The sequence below is a fragment of the Vanacampus margaritifer genome, chromosome 19 (assembly GCF_051991255.1).
Source record: "Vanacampus margaritifer isolate UIUO_Vmar chromosome 19, RoL_Vmar_1.0, whole genome shotgun sequence".
NCBI classification, from domain to species: Eukaryota; Metazoa; Chordata; class Actinopteri; order Syngnathiformes; family Syngnathidae; genus Vanacampus; species Vanacampus margaritifer.
In genome coordinates, this window is record NC_135450.1 from 18,436,780 (window position 1) to 18,454,939 (window position 18,160).

Here is an 18,160-nt window from a genome sequence, read left to right on the forward strand (position 1 = left end):
CTGAGGCACAAAGTGCTTTTTGGGAATGGAAGGTCCATGGGAAAGAGATTGACAGATGCTTGATGCGTGCAAGCGTTCAGTCACAACCAGATTGTGATGTGAAATGATGAAAAGTGTTCAAAGTGATGCAGCACTCAGTAGTCAATTGAATTGTGGTCAAGGACAGACACAGACACCCGAGTCACTTTCAATGTGGAACGAACGCTAACAAAGTAAGCACGTAATAAGCACATTATGCGTGCTAGCTAACGCTTTAAAAGGGAAAACTTCCCAAGGATATCCATTTTGTTTCCCACACCACATCATGCACCTGTTGTGTCTTTAAACAATTCCGTTCCTTGTGAGCAAAAAAAAAAAAAGTATATTGGAGGAAGGCAGGCAGTGCAAAAGGGGCTTTTGTTTTGTGTCAAGATGTGAGTTGAAGTCATCATCAAGGCAGCGGGACGATTTGGAAATCCTGGAGGTTGCGTCCTCTGCTTCGGCGCCAGATTGAAGAGATGCAACTTGTGCCGCTCCATCCGTCCCCGCAGCCGTTGTTTAGGCGCGAGTGAAGAATGTGCTCCATGTTTTCCTCTGGAGAGCCAAAGAGTTTGGCCGGCCGCAGATCGCATTTGGAATCTGCTGCAAGCAGAGCAGCTCTGTTTGCCAGGATGAACAAAAAGAAGTCTGAGAACATCTTTACAACTTGCGGCCGCTTCAAGTCATGCCACACAATATATTTTTTTCTCTTTGTCCTTTCTTTTTTCTCCTCCTTTGGACTCCTCCGTCTTCCTGCTGCTTCATATGCGCGACAGACCGTTCCTCTCTTTCCTCGTCCGTCCGCCCTCGCCGCTTTCATCTTGACGCTCACCACAACAAAGGTCGCGCACGCACCTGCTGGCCCTTCATCCTTTCCGTCCCTCTTTTTGCCCGCTTTTGTCATCACAACAAATAAGAAAAGGATTTGTGCAGTTGCACAATGTGCACTCGCAACTATTTGCATAAATATCTGTCGTGTCAAACCATCACCATTTGACAGCGTAGCAATTTAAAGCACGAATGTCAGTGACACTGTCGTGTGTTTGAAACGTAGCCTGCTGCCTGCCGAGCGTATTTATTTATTTTATTGCTGAAACGGCTCCAGCTTCACATGCACAAACTGCGGCCCGTAGATTGCTTGAGTGATCTTCCACTTAGCTGCTGTGTCGGACTTGACCGATTTTCATGCCTTGTTTGAAGAGCGTCTGTCCTCTCCTGCTAACTGCCAATCGCAAACATGGCTACTGTTGGATTTGTTATCGGACATGCGAGAGTCGAACCTTCTCCTGAACAAGTTTGGTGGCACAAGCAGCTAGCTTGATGTTTTGTCTTTTGTACTCTCAACTTGAGATGCGGACGTCAAGCGAGGGGAACGCGCATCGCCGCGTCACTGACGTCGAGTCGCACTCGGGGTTTGAAAGATTGGCAGTAGGTGGTCACGCTCGGGGGGGCAGCGCGTGCCCACGCGTGTGGCAGAGCCTCAGGCTGGCAAGCAGATGTCAGTGAAATGCACGCTCAAGCGGGTGCGAGCGACGTATCAAGCTTATTGTTCTCCTCCGTGTGCGCATCCCGAGCCTGTACGAACACACGCATGCACAAACGGCGTGGTTGCCGCCATGTTGGTCACGCGTGGCTGCCGCCATGTTGGTCACGCGTGGCGCATCAGATGTCAACGCAAGCGGCCGTCCGCTTTCTCCGTGCCGAGTAGACTTTGTTGAAATGCAAATTGCTCGCAGCAAATGTTGTTCCTTAGAAAACAGCTGATGCTTTTCTGAAATATATTTTTCTCTTGTCAGCACATTTATGTGTTACGTATAGACAATAAATTGTAGCGTCTTTGTTTGTTGTCTGAATCGGTATCCAGCGCATCCACGGGAAATCGTTTGTGTGTCACGACATGCTGAAATAAGCAGCGTGGAATTCAAGTTGTTGTCATTGAGCAGTCATGCTTTTGTTTGTGTGCGCTTCTGCTTGCCCTGTGGTTTGCCTGCAGGCTGAGTTGATGTGCAAAACATCCACTCGGTGCTTTCTATTGACAGTTTGTCTGTTTTTTGTTTTTTTTTGGAAGGTCTTGTTGGTACACACGGGTGGGGCCCTTTTCGTGAAGGTGTACTCAAGGTGGAACATGTTGCCTTGCACGGGTTCGCTTGCAGGACAGAACAGGCCGTGATGTCATGCCAGGGAAAATGATGCGGGCCACAAAATCTTCAAGATTTGTTGCGGCACCGCAGGCCACTTGTGTGCCTTGGAGGTCATGCCAACAAGGTTCTGGCAGGACATTGAAGACGGCACCCGTTAGAGAGACAAAATGGCACGCCTTCATGTTTGTACTCAAGGAAAGAAATTGAAGATTTGTTGTGACATGTCGGCAGTACTTAAGCGCTTCAGCTTTATTGATTGTATGTAGCCCAAAAAGTCTCAAGGGGATCGACCACATTCCCTGCTGCAAATTCACACGTGAGTGTTGAAAGATGAAGTCAAGTTAGTACATCGGCTCTCAAAATGAGCACCAACAAACGCGTCCGAGGAGATTTGAGCCGTTAACTCCTTTCGCTTTGTGCTTCTCAGTTCTTGCTGTAGTTTCACCTGCACGGCTAATAAAGGCTTGGCAACGGTGACATCATTTGGAAATGTGGGCGGAGCAACATGCACGGTGATGATTTGCTGTTCGATGTGTCGCGTTTGCTCGTGCGCTCGATCCCCTGACATTAATCCACAGGGTATTGTTTTCATCGTCCCGCTGTTCTGTGACGAGAGTGCGTGTGGGAGGGCGGGAGGGAGGGCGGGAGGGAGGTAGGGAGGGAGGCCGTCCCGTGAGTACATGGCCAGAGCGACAGATTTTCCCAGTCACTGAGGAGGATTAGGAAAAATATCATTTCATACATCGAGGGAATGCCTAAGCTCCTTAAGCTCTCTCTTTTGAGGCCGAACGCCTCTAAAGGCAGCAGACACTACTGTATTGTGTGTGTGTGTGTGTGTGTGTGTGTGTGTGTGTGTGTGTGTTAGCTGGCACTTTGCCATGGCAAGGGAGCAGCTGATTATTCTGAGCAGTGAGAACAGGTTGGGGGACATTTGATGTCTGAAGTTTGCTCAACTGAGAGTGACTGGAAAACTTTTCAACTTCCGCTTCAATATGTTAGTGCACACTTCTTCACGTTGTCCTCTCTCTCTTGCTCAAACTTTGCCAAATAAGAGGTCAAGCGTGCTTGCTTCAAGCTGTTTGTCACTCCTAGTTGAAGTGGACTGTGAAATGGACACCTAAAAAAACTAAATAGAATCAAGCACAAGCAAAACATTTGATTGCACGTAATGAGCTAAATGCTGAAAAGATGAGCTAACCTAGTGAAGCGGATGCGAAAAGTCCTGAAGTGCTGCTGATTTGCTGGCCTTGGGTTTGTGTGAGGATTGCGAGGATGCCGCACACATAATCCAATGATGCCTTTTGGAGTGGCTGCTCTCCGAGTAAGTCAAGTTTCATGTCAGCTACAGTAACTGCATCCCGGCACGGTGATGCCAGCGTATCGGGTGACTGCTGTTGTGCGTGTTTCGCTCGCTGCATACGATGATGCTTGTGAAGGATCCCGTATCTCCCTCGGAGCTACAAAATTTTTTCCCGGGTCTTTCGTGTCTTGTCTTCCCACACTAGTGTGTGTGTGTGTGTGTTGATCTCACGGTGTATTTAGTACGGCACATGCCTGATATCTTCATATTATGCAAAGTAATATCTGCGGTCAAAGGATTTGCCATGAACCCTAATTGAACCCCCCTACAATTTGAAAATTGAACACAAAAGCCACCATGAATGAAATGTTGCCAGAAAAAAAAAGAGAGACTTAACTGGTGGCCCTGCATCCAAATGTCAAGCGACTTGAACTGTCAATCTCCTTCGCCATTAGGCTGTGCGGTCGCACAGCAGCTTCCATCTAAAATGGCCGTCTTTAATTTGGTGGCCTTGAAAGGCAGCCGCCTCCTTGTGGCTTCTTGGGCCCCGCGGGGGCCGAACGAAGCCCCGCCAGCAGCTACCTTCTACGCGCGCGCGCACACGCCCAAGCCAGCGGTTCTGTGATGTGGTTCGGGGCGGGGAGGCCGTCCCACAAGCCGCCAAGTGACACCAGAAGATCTTTGAGGAACACGTTGGTCTTGCGCTCTGCGTTTCAACCGCAAGCATTTTTGTGTTTTGGATTTTTGGGAATGTGAAGAAATGGAAGGTTAGGCCCAATATTTGTTGCAAGTGCATCAAGTGGCACAAGAGTCGCATGCTTGAACATTTTGGAATGATGAACGTGGACCTTTGCAGCAAATCCTTTACGAGCTCCCTGGAAAGAGGAAATCACAGCAGAGGAGAACGTTGTTGGCACCCTTTGCTAAATTTGACTGATAACAAAATCACCATATCAATCAAAGCGTTCCCTGAATGTGCACACTCATGGCAGACAACAAGGCGCTCTAAAGTGGCCACATGAGTGGACTATCCCAAGGGAAGATGCATTTTTCAGGGTGGAGGCAGAGCCCGTGCGCTTAATGCACATTGCAATTGGAGCGGTTAGCCGCTGCTTATCATGGGGGGGGGCAACTCATGCCTCGCTAAACCCCTTCGAAGTCACGCCCAAGAAAATCAGTCAAGTCCGAATTGTGGACCCTTCAACGCTGACTGCATCTCCACAAGTGAGTGCTACATCGCTGTCAGCAATTACCTCCAAACAAATCTCTGAATGGACATGACAGGGTCTCTTTCATAGTTGTTGGACTTGGAAGAATGTCCAATTCTTGAACTTTGCATGGTCTTTTCAGCCACTTCCAAAGTAAAAAGTCAATTCCCAAACGCTTTCTTCTTCTTCCTCACTTGCCTGCCTGCATTTCATCTCATTCATTTCTTCTCCCCAAACAAGGCGGCCATTGCACAAGCAGTTCCTCCAAACGCAGACGACTGTGGTCGGAATCGGCTCGCCTTTCATATTTCGCACCGTTGCGATCACATCACATTGGATGCATTGAAGATCTTCGGCAAACATGAACATTCTTTCCCGGCTTCTGTAGTTGCACGTGTTTCGAGACATTTCCTTGCGAGCTTGTGATGCTTCCATGATCTTAAAACATTTGCGTCCCAAAAGTCATTCTGTGACCGGCGTGTTGCACAAACGGCAGATGGCCGATGGAATCTTGGTGAAAAGGGAAAGCAAAGCCTGGAGGGACGAATCACCATCAGGGAAGGAAGTGACACGGCTGACGAGAAACGCCAGTTTCTTTCCAAAAGCGTCCCGAGCGTTGACGGCACGCGGCTGTGATGCAATCCATCATCTCCGCCATTTTTTCTTCAAAGTCGAACTCTCTCAGCAGAATCAACAAAACGCTTCCTTTCACTGTGAACAGACGGCAAGTGCACGTTTGCTCAAGTTGCTGTGGCGAAATGTTGAAGGCGATTTTCACTCCTTTGATATCGGTTGTACGTACGTGCCATCGGTTGCCTCCTGCCTCTCCAATTTTCTGGAATGCTGAGCTCAAGTCAGCTGATATTCGACACGGAGGAAAGCAAGCGCATGAAGACTGAACGGAAAGAGGAAATCCGACCCCGTGTTGTGTGTTTGACGTTTCGAAGGTAGAGCAGAAAAATGAGAAGTTTCTCCTCCTGGACTTTTCCCCAAGTCGCACCTCCGTCCGCGCCCCCCTTGTTGAGCCGTCCTGACGCTCATCTCGGAGCGTGTCCGTCTTTTGGTCGTGTCCCGGCTTCCTGTGGGAGACGGCGCCTTCGCGTGCATCCTGCCCCGTTTCCCGTCCTGTCATCGTCCTGTGCCCGTCCTGTCACCTCCCTCGAAACATTTCCTGGGGCCTTTTTCCAGCCGCGCCATTGTTGCTTCCTGCTGGATCTGCTTGGATGATGAATTGGCCTGGTTCCTTTCCGGTCCAGGTGAAGACAAACTGCATGGAGGCTTTCACACTGACAACCTCTAAAATTGCTTGCTCACCTTTTTGTCCAACCGTTCAACTTACATACTAGTTGTGCAAGTCTGAAGCTAGCGATAGGATTAGCAATGTCAAGTAGTTTGCTATCATGGAGGCCTCCAACTGTGCTTCCTCAAGACCTGTCCCACTCCCTCCGTGCACAATCCTTCAGCGACAGCCTCGCGTCACTCGTCGCGGCAGTAAAACAGGCCAAAATCCAGATGCCGTTGGGTATTTGCATACTAGGACTGCTTTAGGGTTAGGCTTTAAAAGCTACTGACTTCTTTTTAGGTCTCAGATCACCAGAAGACCAGCATGTTGTCGGCAGAGGTCTCAGGACGGAACATCTGGTACCACTAAATCAATAAGATGGGAAGGTGCGAAGCCAAACCCTATTTCATGACTGACCTTGCAAGTCAAATGGCCATCGCTCAGTTCTCCTTTGGTCCACATTCCATCCAAGCCCACCTTTCCTTGTGGATGTGGTCTTGTTGTGTGTCGGGTTCGGGTAACCCTAACCCCAATCAGGCAGCATCACAGGATTTGCACATTTGATTGTCATCTCTTCTATTGGATTGGATCAAATATTGTGAGTTGAAATGAGAATAGTTTCTTTGGTCTTCTCTCTGCAGTGGCTTCTCGTCTTATGCGACTCAACAGGTCGCCGTCTTGTTTTTCTCTTTGGTAAACGTTGCATTTTGGCGAGGAGGGCGGCTTTCCGAACGTGGGAAGAGAACGTGAAACGGTGTGAGATCATCAAGCTCAGTGTTTTGTCAGCGCCGTACCATGCGGCGGTCACAGGCGCCGTTGCGTTCTGCTCTCCCGCACGCACGCACGCACGCACGCACGCACGCACGCACACACTGGGAGTGTCCCAATGAGGCTCGCCCGCTTCTCGTCATCCGCTTGGTGTTTTCTCACCGGAGCGGTCTGACCTGCTCGGTGCTCACGCTGCTCGCCTTACCCCGTGTCGTTCGGTCCCTGACCGCAAAGCGACTTGTTTATGACCTCTGCCAAGGAGCGCAGGTTTGCATTGCTCTGTGTTTGTGCAAGACGTGATGTGAACTCATCTTAAGTGGTAAAGACGTGAAGCCTGAGCTTTTTCATTCAAAGTTTCAGGGATGAGCACCATTTGAGGAAACGGCCCTCACACAATCTTTATGAACAGTACAGGAAATGTTTGGAAAATATGTAGACCGCTATTGGCTTGTGAGGTTCCATTGTTGCGTTAGCATCCTGCATGCCTCTGATCACGTCACTCGTTAGCCACCGCTAGACTGCCGCTGACGAGGGGGCCCCGGGGGGGTTTCTTCAATCGAGTTGAAGCCATAAAGTACAATTATGTACAGCTGAAAAAAACACATCCAGCCTTATTACACACAATCAAACAATCTCCAACTTGCTATACATTCTGTTCTCGTGGTAGCACTTTCATTTGTTCTGCGACCATTCATTCGTATAAGTTGTAAAAAAGCAACAGACATTTCTTGTAACATGTTTTTCAGAAGGAAAGTAGCACTACAATGGTGACCCGACTTGAGGAGTTTTTGGAGATACGAGCCGCCATTTGGACAAATGTCACAGCAACTGTCCAATATGATCGAGTGCTACTCTTCCTTCAAAATGTCTTACATGTAGTCTGAGGACTTTTCCAACTAAAACCAAATCTGATGGTGGTGCAACGGTTGCAATAAAGCAAAAGAATAACAAACCAGCTCAGCTGCAAGTGTGTGTGTATTGTATTTGTGTGTGTTAGCATCTGTGGAGGCCCCCAAAGTGGGCCCCTATTGTCACGCTAACGCCGGAGCTTTTGTCTGCCTCATCAGCATGAATCTTGCGTTCCAATTTCCTTGCCGGGTGTCACCCGAGCGGCTTCTGCGATGGTGGCAGAGGATCTCGCTTCTTGCAATTGATTTGTTCCAAGACTCTGTTAGCAAAAGACTTGATCAACAAGTGTTCTCACGTTGTCAGTGTAAAATGACTACTGAATGGCAAAATATCATATTAAGACTTTATCCAATGACGAGTAGAATAGATTCCCAGTCGGTCAGTACCAGACCCGATTCAGCCCTGCCACCGACTTCTTTCAGTTTGATGGCAGTATCGAGGTTCCACCAACAGAGGGTGCTATCAAACGGTGTTGGCGACACATCTGCTGCAAATGCGCAAACATACGAACAAGGTTCCAGTTAAGCTTCAGGCCCAGCGTTCAATGATGACATTTTTTTGCTGTCTCTCATCCTACGTATTGTTTTCTTTTGCTGTTGGTGATTTTGTGAGGCGGCGGCGGCAACGTTTTGATGCCTTTTCCATTCATTCCATTTCATTTTGCACATTTGCAAAAACCAGCGCATGCACGAAAAAACACATCTGGCCTCAGGTCTGCTGGACCGCCGCCTTTGCTCAGGCAAGACCCGTCAGGAATGTGCAGACGACCGCACCCCTTCTCCCTTTCAACCGCTGGACGGGAGGTGTGTGTGTTGTGTGTGTGTTTGTGAGCGTGTGAATTCCCTGCTCACATTACCACCGGTTTGTCTCGAAAGCTATCACGCTGCTCCTTTCTCACACACTTGTTGTTGTTCTCCGGAGTTGCTGTTTTGCTTCATTGCCTTCTACACTCAACAGGCAGCGGAAACAAACGCCTTCGCTTTGCACACGCGTGTCCGCTTTGTCTTATGATGCGTTTGGGAAGCGGACGGAATGACACTCGACACCCTTTTGTTTGAAAAAACAAAACATCCTGACCTCAACTCGCTTGGGGTCAGCGGGGAAAGAGGGCAATACCTGCTACGCACACACTCTTTTCTCCGCCTATAACTTGACCCCTTGTGTGTGTGTGTTTCTCCTGAGTTTTGTTTCGGGACTGTAGTCTTTTTCTTCTTCTTCTTTTTTTTCCACGCATAAACACAATCATCATGCTAATGTCCTGGGCTGGCAGTCCAAAGTGGACAATCAGGGCATTTTCTGCCCCATTAGCTTCTTCTGCACAAGTGTTTTTTTTTCTCTCTCTTTCTGTGCAATCTAGTGAGATGGCGCCCCCTGGTGGATTTAGTAGTCAAATGAGACGGAAGGCAAGGCTTATTTATAGCAAATTGTGATTGTAGGCAATGCTGATCACTTTTCTTGTGGCACAGCATATTTAGATTGAAAATATGAGTGACAAAATCAACAAATCTTTTTGTCCTTTGCTTTTTTGTGACTGGACACGTTTAATAAGTCACTGCCATAAAACGATGCAAATAAAAGGTGCAAATTCTGCAAAATGCAAAGAAATTGCTTCGTCTCCCTCTCAAGCAAAACAATCTACAAATTTTGCGCTCACCTCTACATTGTACAATAATAGATTTAAAAAAGAAATTCCTTTCCTCAGCTGTGAGTAAAAAGTACAAGCGGACGCGTGTGTTGTATTTGCAGAGCTGGATGTCCTCCTGCAACTTATTGATCAGCTCACCTTTGCTGAAGCCCGCACACTTTAAGGGCCACCAAATCTACTTAGCGTTTCTATTGACGTGCTCTTTATCGGGGCTCGGATGGCCGAGACAATTTGCCAAATGTGGATGAAGACAAAAATGAGAGCAAATAAATGACGCAAGTGCGATTTGATCTCACTTCTTCTTAAGGGATTCCAAGTCACCGTCTGCAGTCAAAAATGCGTGAATGTGCACGTTGCACATTTAGTGACCTTTAGTGACCCTGGGCTGGCTCGATCCATGTGCGTCTGTGCCTTTTAGGAAGGAAGAAGAAACAAAGAGAGCTGATACAGCCCAGATAAACATGAATACAATCTTGTGAGCATTTGTTTTCATCCGCTCTGTAAATTCTTTATTCCAAATGTTGTAGTGTGAAAACAGAGCTCCGTTTGTTTCCTGACTTGTCCTTGACTGTCTGAAGCCAACAAAAAGAGAGCGAGAAACTGATGTCTTTGCCATTTGTCTTTTGTCCTTTTGTGCTCCACGGTCACGTGCATCGGCGTTATTTGCGTGCGTCCCCTCCGCTCGCAGGCTATCGGTGTCACTGATCGAGTTTCTTGCGGCGGGAAGCCGAGCGTGCCTTTTGTGCGTCGGCAAGACATTGTTTCACTGGCTCGTCACGCGGCCGTAAACACCCAAACGTGTTTTGTTCCTGGCCTCATCTCATCGGATTTTGTCACAAACTCTTGCCGAGTCTTCTGGACCAACATCAACAAATGAAGAAAAAGTCAAATAAGGCCGTTAGCCATCAAACACGGCAAAGAGTAACAGATTGCCGTTTATCGATCCAGGAAATGAAAGCAAAGTGCTCAAAAGTCGACGTGCTGACCTTTGACATTCTAATGCCCCTTGGGGTTAAACAGCTTCTCTTACTCAAATGGAGAAATCAATGGACAAAAGCAGGTTTCTGTTTCTGTTCTTGTTGTAGATATGAAGGTCGTCATTGTCCTCAAACTGCTTCCTCAACAACTTGACAATTGCGATGTAAGATGCTGGATTGGACGAAAGAGGAATTTTTCATGTTGTCGTGTGTTGTCTTGCTAGCTCATCTTGGGACCCGTAAAGTAGGATATTCAATCCTCTGTGTTAACAGGACGATTTCCTCTGGAAAGGGACAAATTGGGGCTGAAATGAAGGTCGGGGTTGAAATGGGTTTGGACTCCCGTTACATCAAAACCTCCACACAAGACTCAGATGAACTTTCAGAAGTGTAACAAAGATAAATATTGTAACTGAAGAATAACAAGCATAGTAGCCTTTTGTTGTCACGTGTCTGCATTTCTTCGTCTTTCCATAAACACAAACACACGCGTTTGCTGCTTTATTGTCACGGACCGCAAAGCTTAGACTTGGGTGGGAAGCCGAGTAAACAGAAAAAAAAAAGTTGTCCCAGAGGGCGCCTGTTCTCAGACTCAGTGTTCCCCAATTGAGCACAAGAGAGAGCCCACAATTTCCTGAGTTTGTCGCCAATGACACACAAATCGCCCTCAAGTTCTTATGATGACGGTGGACTTTGTGGTGATTTTGTTCCATGTTTGTTTTCTGTCACCTCAGGCAGAATGTCAGCAACATGCGCCATCATGAACGTGTCCTGAAATAGAGACGACTTAAAGCCGTCGCTTAGAAAATTCTTGCAGACCAACAATATGCTCGCAAATAATCAACTTATCAAGTCACGGCAATATCGTATTTGTAGGACCTTTTGGCTGCCAGTTTACGACTCCGAGGGAGGATGTCGGGAGGTGCAGCAAGGGAGTAAGGAGGTGCAAGGGAGCTTTGAAAAAGCCAAGAGGGGGGAGTGGCTGCCATGTCGGCACATGGATGGAGGGGCGGTGCGAGGATCTTACAAAAGAGCGTGAGGGAGGAGACAAAGGGGGCGGACCCGCTCAGGTTTCAGCACCGTTGCTAGCAGGCTTGGGTGGAATCCTAACCTTCACCTCACAAGACACTCAACCAAGTCTACAGTTCGGGCTGATCCTTCCTGCCCTGTGCAGTCACGTGCGTTATTACTTTGTCATGTCAACTTTGTTTTTTTGAACCAAGCCATCACCAGCTCAACGGCCTCTTCTTTGTCCACTTTTGATCGTTGATCTCACCAGGGAAGTTTTCTCACGTGTTGCTTCTGTAGACCTTCAGGCTGCTAATGGACATTGGATGCTGCAAGATTTTGGTCTCCTGGTGTGTCCCAGTGGCGAGACTGTACGCGTCAGCTGGTGCGCGCTCACTACAAATTCACCACACTTGAAGGCACACGTGCTGCCGAAGAACAACGGACGACTTGTTTGAATTTGTGATCGTCAAGAAAGGGAATCTTCTTCTCCACGAGCATTTCATTTTCATCGCGAAATTCCACTCGTTGGATTTGTGAATCCCATCCAAACTCTTTAAGCACAAAGGAAGAAAAACAGCAGGAGGATTTAGTCAGTTGTGATGTGGAAGCCTGGATGAATGTTGAAGGGGTTGCGGCTTGGAACTATTTTCGTCCTCAACATGGGGTCCAAACACTGGGCTTGCGAAGTCCGTGTTCAAATCTGGGTGAAGACCTCAGAAATGTTTGGAATCTCTCATCGTCTCTCCACCTGATAACCTACGTTGGAGGATTGTAACTTCCTACTACGAGCTCAAGACGGAGAAGTCTCTCGATCCGTCATGAGCTTGCCGGGATGAGGGGGGATCGGCGAACATCGGAGAAACCAGCCAGGCTGTGGCGTGCTCTCAGCTGGCTCAGCGTGTCCACCTTCTCGCGCCAGAGCAGACACGTCTTCCACAGCCAGAACGAGCTGCACCTGGTCCACAACCGACGCCCGTGCCAGGAGCCTCCTTCGCACCACGACCGTCATGCCACCGCCGCCTGCGTGTACCAGCCTCAACACAAGACAGGTTGTTGTTTGGATTTGTTTGTCGCTCACAAGATCTGTGAAAGCACGTTTGCTTTGCTTTTCACGACACAAGTGCACTTTGTTCTTGCTCTTCAACAGGAAGACGGCGAAGTGGGCCACCGTCTTTTTATGGCCTCTTGTTCTCCACTTCCTTGTTGCTATAGAAAGCATGTGGAAGGTGTTGCTGGGGGGTTTTAACGGGGACGGTTTAAGGGGTCAAAGGCGACAGGTAAACAATGATGCTTTGTACTGGTAGAAGCGCTGTAGGTGATGTCATCGTGTGATCGTCTTACAGACTCTGTGGGTGTTAAGTTCTTTCCAGATGTTCTAATACCAGTCATAGTTCGTGGCCATCTACCAAAGAAGAGAAACTGACTCCACAACCTCATTGACTTTGACCTTGTTTTTTGATCTTTGGCAGCGTTCTTGTTTGCTCAGATCAGCCTCAAGCAAATGGGCTGGCACAAATAGTGGTCCATATTGAAATCAATTCAAATTCTCTGACACCAGCGAGGCGGTGTGGCGCCTGCTTGCGAGGATTCTGACACATTCTGCGGCCTTGTGCGAGTGTGCCAGAGTTGCGTGTCGCCGCTGTTGTAAAAAAAAAAAAAACATTACGGAGGTTGCGCCGGTGCACGGAATGGAGTCGAGTCGCATTCCATTTTCTCCACATCCACTTGAATCTTGTCAGCGGATCTGGGCCAGATGTGTTCAATAGCCTGAACCTGATTTAGATAACAAAGTATACGTCTGCGGTCATATCTGTTAAAATGCTGATAAGTTGGACAGAAGCCATTATTGGGCGTAGATACTTCTTGCTCTTCCTTCCTCTTCTTTGAGTTTGCGTTGTCTCACAAAGTATGCACATATAGTGAAGGCCACACGGAGAAAACTTGCCTCATCGCGATGCTGAAGCTATTTTTAAGATCCGAACGGCACGCCAGGAGTCATGACAAGACGTCGAGAGCAGCGCTGTGTGTAAATTTAGTCCCAAAATGAGCGCCTGTGGCTCGCAAACCATCAATTTTCACAGCGCGGCTCCAGGCTTGGCTGTTTGGATCCGTCTCCACGGCAATGATGCGCATGTGAGTAAGCCTTCTGCTCACTGGCTCCAGAGGTTTTAAGCCGCCTAACAGAAGGGGGCGCGAGGGGGGGGGGACCAACCAGCTGTGACGAGAGCCAACTGGAGCCAAAGCAGCTGGTGAAGACGGGCAAAACTGCCACAAGTTTTTCAGCCAAGAGCACGGTGACCTAGTGGTGAGCACATTAGCCTCACAGCTCTGAAGTTAAGCGTTTGAATCTCTGCTTTTTCTGTCGAGTGGCTTCACAGCTGCAAGAGTGTGACAAAAAAGCCATCCATTTATTTCATACTTTCTTTTTTTGAACCCTTCCTGTCTGGTCTGGATTTGGTTGCCAGTGAGCATCTCCGCTCATTCTTCACACATTACACGTCAGACGGGATCCTGATATGATTAGCGCGAACGCAACCCTCCGTATCGACTGTTTTCTTCAAAGTACTCTGAACACTTTGGCGGCAGGAAATCTCAAAGTTGCTGGAAAACAGTCAAGTTGCGCATGAACAAGCAGGACTTTTCGTGGAATCTCTTTTGTAATTTCTCTTGACAAGAACTTTGTCAGTCAAACTTTTCAAGTGGAGGTGGCGACGTGTACTTTGCGTGATTGCTTCCCAGCATCTTCTTGTATGCCGATGCGAGCTGCCAGTTATCCCGGGACGTCACTCGTTCCCATTTCTGGCGAGCCGAGCCTACAAAGTGTCCAAAGGGGCACGCTTGGAGATTTGAGACATGTCATGTATTTGCTTCATGTTTCACGCATGTACAGATGTGCGTGGCATCATGCCGAGTATTGCAAGTATTTAGGGCGGCCTAAATATTAACCCTACCTTGGCAGCAGCGCGAAGCAGAATTGGCCCTCGTGCAAATGCTTTTGATGAGATGTTTATGAATTGAGCTTGCAGACACGCAAGCTGATTGTAGGGCACAAATTCTCATGATCAGATCATCTTCCCCCGTTATAGTGCAGCCATTTTTTCAGGGATTCATACAGTATACTTACTGTTAAATGCCCATACACGTGGGAAAGGAGCGCCGCCAGTGCTGATGTGCTTTTCAACTGTTTATTGATGGTAAGTGCAAACAGCAGCAGGCCTCATCAAAAAATGGCCGATGGGGAAGATGTTGGTTGTTCACACAAATACTCACGTGTCTAATTGTCACCTGTCTTGTCTCGTCTCCGATGTGGCCAAGACTGTCCTGCTCTGGCCAGGTAACTCACTTCCTTTCTCTTGACTTGATGTCTCTTTTGGCTGATCCCAGATCAGTCCTACAAAAGCCGGCTGCATGTTTCAGCTTTAAGCCTGCATGGGAGTGAAATCGCATTTAAAAAAAAAAACAACACACAAAATCTCTCAGTGGTATCGCGAGTGTTATTTTGTCTGATCTTGCGTGCATCCTATTAGCCGGGCATTACGGGGTCTGCCAACCACGCCCCACCCCGAATGGCCCCAGACTTGATGAAAGGGATTACATTTGTGGCCGTGGTTTCAATTTGCCAGCTTGTTGGGCCAACACGCTCCCCGTAGGCCGCTGGCGATTTGATCACTTTGGTAACAAAAGGTTTGCTGCACTTGATGATGTGCGGCGCACTCGTGGCTTGTGAGATAAGATGACGTTGGAGCGAGGGCACTGACTGGGTTTTATCTTTCCACTTGGGATGTCCTGTACGTGGAAACGATACGAATAATCATTTGAAGGAGTGCTACAAGTTTGACTACAAGCAAGCATTGCTAAGTGGCGACATCTGGTCTTGGCAAACGTGTCGCAGCCTGCGAGCAATAACTGGGCCGGCATTAGCGAGCTCACCACTCAAACACGTCGACTGCGCTCCAGCTGCCTTTGACAAAAGGTTTGGGACCGTCTGAAAGCAAAACATCGACTTGTTTGCTAGCATGGAAGCCGCCTTGTCGTCTGCTGTCATGGCCAAGTATCCCAAAACTTGATGGGTGACCTCAAAAACAGAATCAGTCCATGTGAAAGGCCATTAGGGAACCTTCATTGGAAATCAATAGCTTTTTGTTTGCTAATGCTAGTGAAGCATTTCAGATGTAGCGGATTGCCGCGAGATGGGGACCGGCTCGTCGTTCCATCAACGCTTTGGCAGCAGAATGCGCGGACGAGCTTGAATTGTGGAGGATTACATTTGATCAGGGCGTGATGGCAACCGCCGACTGGCCACGTTCTCTACAAGCGCGTGCACGAGCGTCACGACGCTGTCATTGTGCCGTTTCGCTAGAAACGTTGTCAAAGTCAACGTTTTTTCAAAGTCTTGGTGTTGTCCTGCGTAAATTTGGAAAAAATGCTGGTGGTCCCTTGACTTGCGAGTGGGCATGCGCTGATATCACATTGGCTAACGCTCTGATAGCCCGCAATAATATCAAACTTTTGCGCTTGTGAAAGCGTCAGCGCTACCGGACGCTCCACTGCCAGGTTTATACTGACGACTGATCAAAAGTGTTTTTTTGGAGGGAGGAAGTTGGCAAGTCCTCCTTGAGTGACATCAGCGAATAGATTATTCTGGCCAAGGTTGTCATCTGTACATTCAAGCAAAGAAACACACAAGCTTGCTTTTTTCTTTAGCAGACTTTTGCCATTGAGTTGGATTGCAATAAATAATTGCGTGCAAATCCCCATCGAGGAGGTCTGATGTGGTTAAACGGCGACAGTAGCGCTGAGGCTTTCAAGATGAGAGACGCACAACTACAGCAGCCAACCGGGTGGGGGGTGTGGGGGGATTTTTTTTTGCAAAGCAGTTTCCTGCGGTGAGGAAGCTGGCGTGTTGCCGCTGGTGTGTGACTGGAAGAGGAGAGGAGGAGGAGAAGTAGGAGGGCGACAGCGGGCGAGCGAGCGTCAGAGTCTCGGCAGCGGCGGCGGCGGACGTGAGGAGGAGGAAGGCGTTCGTTTCTCGTGGAATTTAGTGGGAAGGAATGTTCTGCTTGAGGGGTAAGTGTCCGCAACGGACGCCGATGTTTTTGGCATGAAGGTGTGTGATGGGCACAAGGACAAAGAAAAGTTGAACTTCATCGCTCCTTTGTTGCAAGCCAACAGACCGTCCGAGCCGAGCTCTTTCCTCCAACCGCGTGTGCCGGCTTGCAAAAGCGCACACTTCAAAGTGCAGTCAGCGCAACGGCGGTCTCACTTTTCTGCCGTCCGACCCTTCATGCTCACCACTCGCTCTTGTTGGCTTCTACCACCTCCTCATCACCTCCCAAGAATGCGTGTGACGTCATTGTCTTGGATAGACTGTTTTCATATTTGCCCTCCTTTGCATGAAGCCCAACTAAGACAAACGCATCTTCATCACATTGGAGTTACGATTTCACACCAGAAAGATGCTGAAAATCAGCAGCAGCTCATTTCATGACCACAGACGCGGCGAAGACAAGCCAGAAATTGGACTCAATTCACAATATTGTTACTTGACAATAAAACGACTCGAGTACAAAGTAGGCCTCCAAATAATGACTTGAGTCAGAGAGTGCAAGTGTGCTACAAAGACTTCATCCTGATGGAAGTCGTTTTTTCGTCCCGAGCTTCCAGATGTAACAAACAAAAAAAAAGAAAAGAAAAAAAGTCCCAGACCCTCGGCCGTAAGCAGTAAGACCCAAATGACACTTTCCACACTGAGTGGCGTATTACGGCAAGCCGACTGCAGTATTTGGCAACAAACAGATTTTGGGACTTGGAAGGCTTGACCTCAGTCAATCAAAGGAGACGACACAATTTTGCAAAAAGTTTTCCCCCCCAGAAAAAATGTATGTTGTCACATAATGGAATGTTGACTTAATAATAATACGGATATTTGGATGTACATGGAGACGCTTACTCCTCTGTAGGCGGCAGTCATATTAGTCTTTCTTCACAGAGGATAAAGACTATATACTGATAGGATTTTTCTATTATCTGTTTCAAAACATATGCAGTCATATCAACACAATGAAATGGAATGCAAACTTTGTTGAAATGGTCGTCGGTCTCTGAGCAGTGACAGTTTCAAGTGCCAAGATGAACTGACCCTGATCCTGTCGTGCCCCGTCGTGCTTGCCAGAGATGCAGATTGCTTGCTTATGTTATGATTTCCACAAGCCCGTAATCCAGCGTCACGTCCGTGTTCTTCGGCAGCCAGCTGACCAGTAAGCTTCTTGATGGGGCTTTTTGCCGTTGCGTAAGCAACTTCTTCTTCTTCTTCTTGAGGACCCCAAACTGGAAGGCGATCACACTTGGGATGTTGGTTGGATGCATCGTTGTCGTCGTTGTAAGGTTTGTTCAGCTCGGGTCGTGTCGGCTGGAATGTAACCCCGTTTACTAATCATCATTGCACTTGCTTATCTTTGGATGTGTTAAAAAGATCAAGCGGTTGTTCGATGGAATTAATGTTCCTTGCAATTGGCCAAATGTAGTGAACTGTACATTTTTGGGGCTCAAATGGATACGCATTACACTGTAATTCCTCAACATGCCCAATAGGGGCAGCAACTACACTCTTAACTCCGGGAAGTGTGGCAAGCAGCAACAAGCTTTCTTTTCACTTTTTTTTTTTTTTCATCAGTGTGTGAGGATGAGAGGGTGCGCCAACTTCACTGGGATGTTGAAGTGGGTGCTTGGCTTCAATCATTTAAGAACAGTGCTCAAATTCCGCATTTGCCACAATTCCAATGTACATTCCAATGAAATCAATCATGTTAGCTTCAAAAGTTGACTCATTGCTGGTCCAAATGGTTTTATGTTTCTATGCCAGGGTGTGTGTGATGAGTGACTCTTTTGCGATATTGAATGG

At 48.0% G+C, this 18,160-nt stretch overlaps 1 protein-coding gene across 8 annotated transcripts in view; it reads left to right on the top strand.

Annotated features, from left to right (window-relative positions):
• The window catches only part of nhsl1b (NHS-like 1b), a 51,794-nt gene that overhangs the window by 7,462 nt on the left and 26,172 nt on the right, over positions 1 to 18,160 (top strand). For 2 of the 8 annotated variants that reach the window (XM_077553295.1, XM_077553297.1), the window contains exon 1: positions 17,498 to 17,643. The exons of 4 other annotated variants lie outside the window; for them this stretch is intronic. Coding sequence is in view for 2 of the 4 variants with exons in the window: in XM_077553288.1 (XP_077409414.1) it covers positions 12,092 to 12,308 (217 nt within the window). In the remaining 2 variants the exon portion in view is untranslated. Of the gene's footprint in view, positions 1 to 11,348; positions 12,309 to 15,888; positions 16,327 to 17,497; positions 17,644 to 18,160 lie in introns of those variants that run through there. 2 more of the 8 variants (XM_077553288.1, XM_077553294.1) reach the window with 2 other exon arrangements.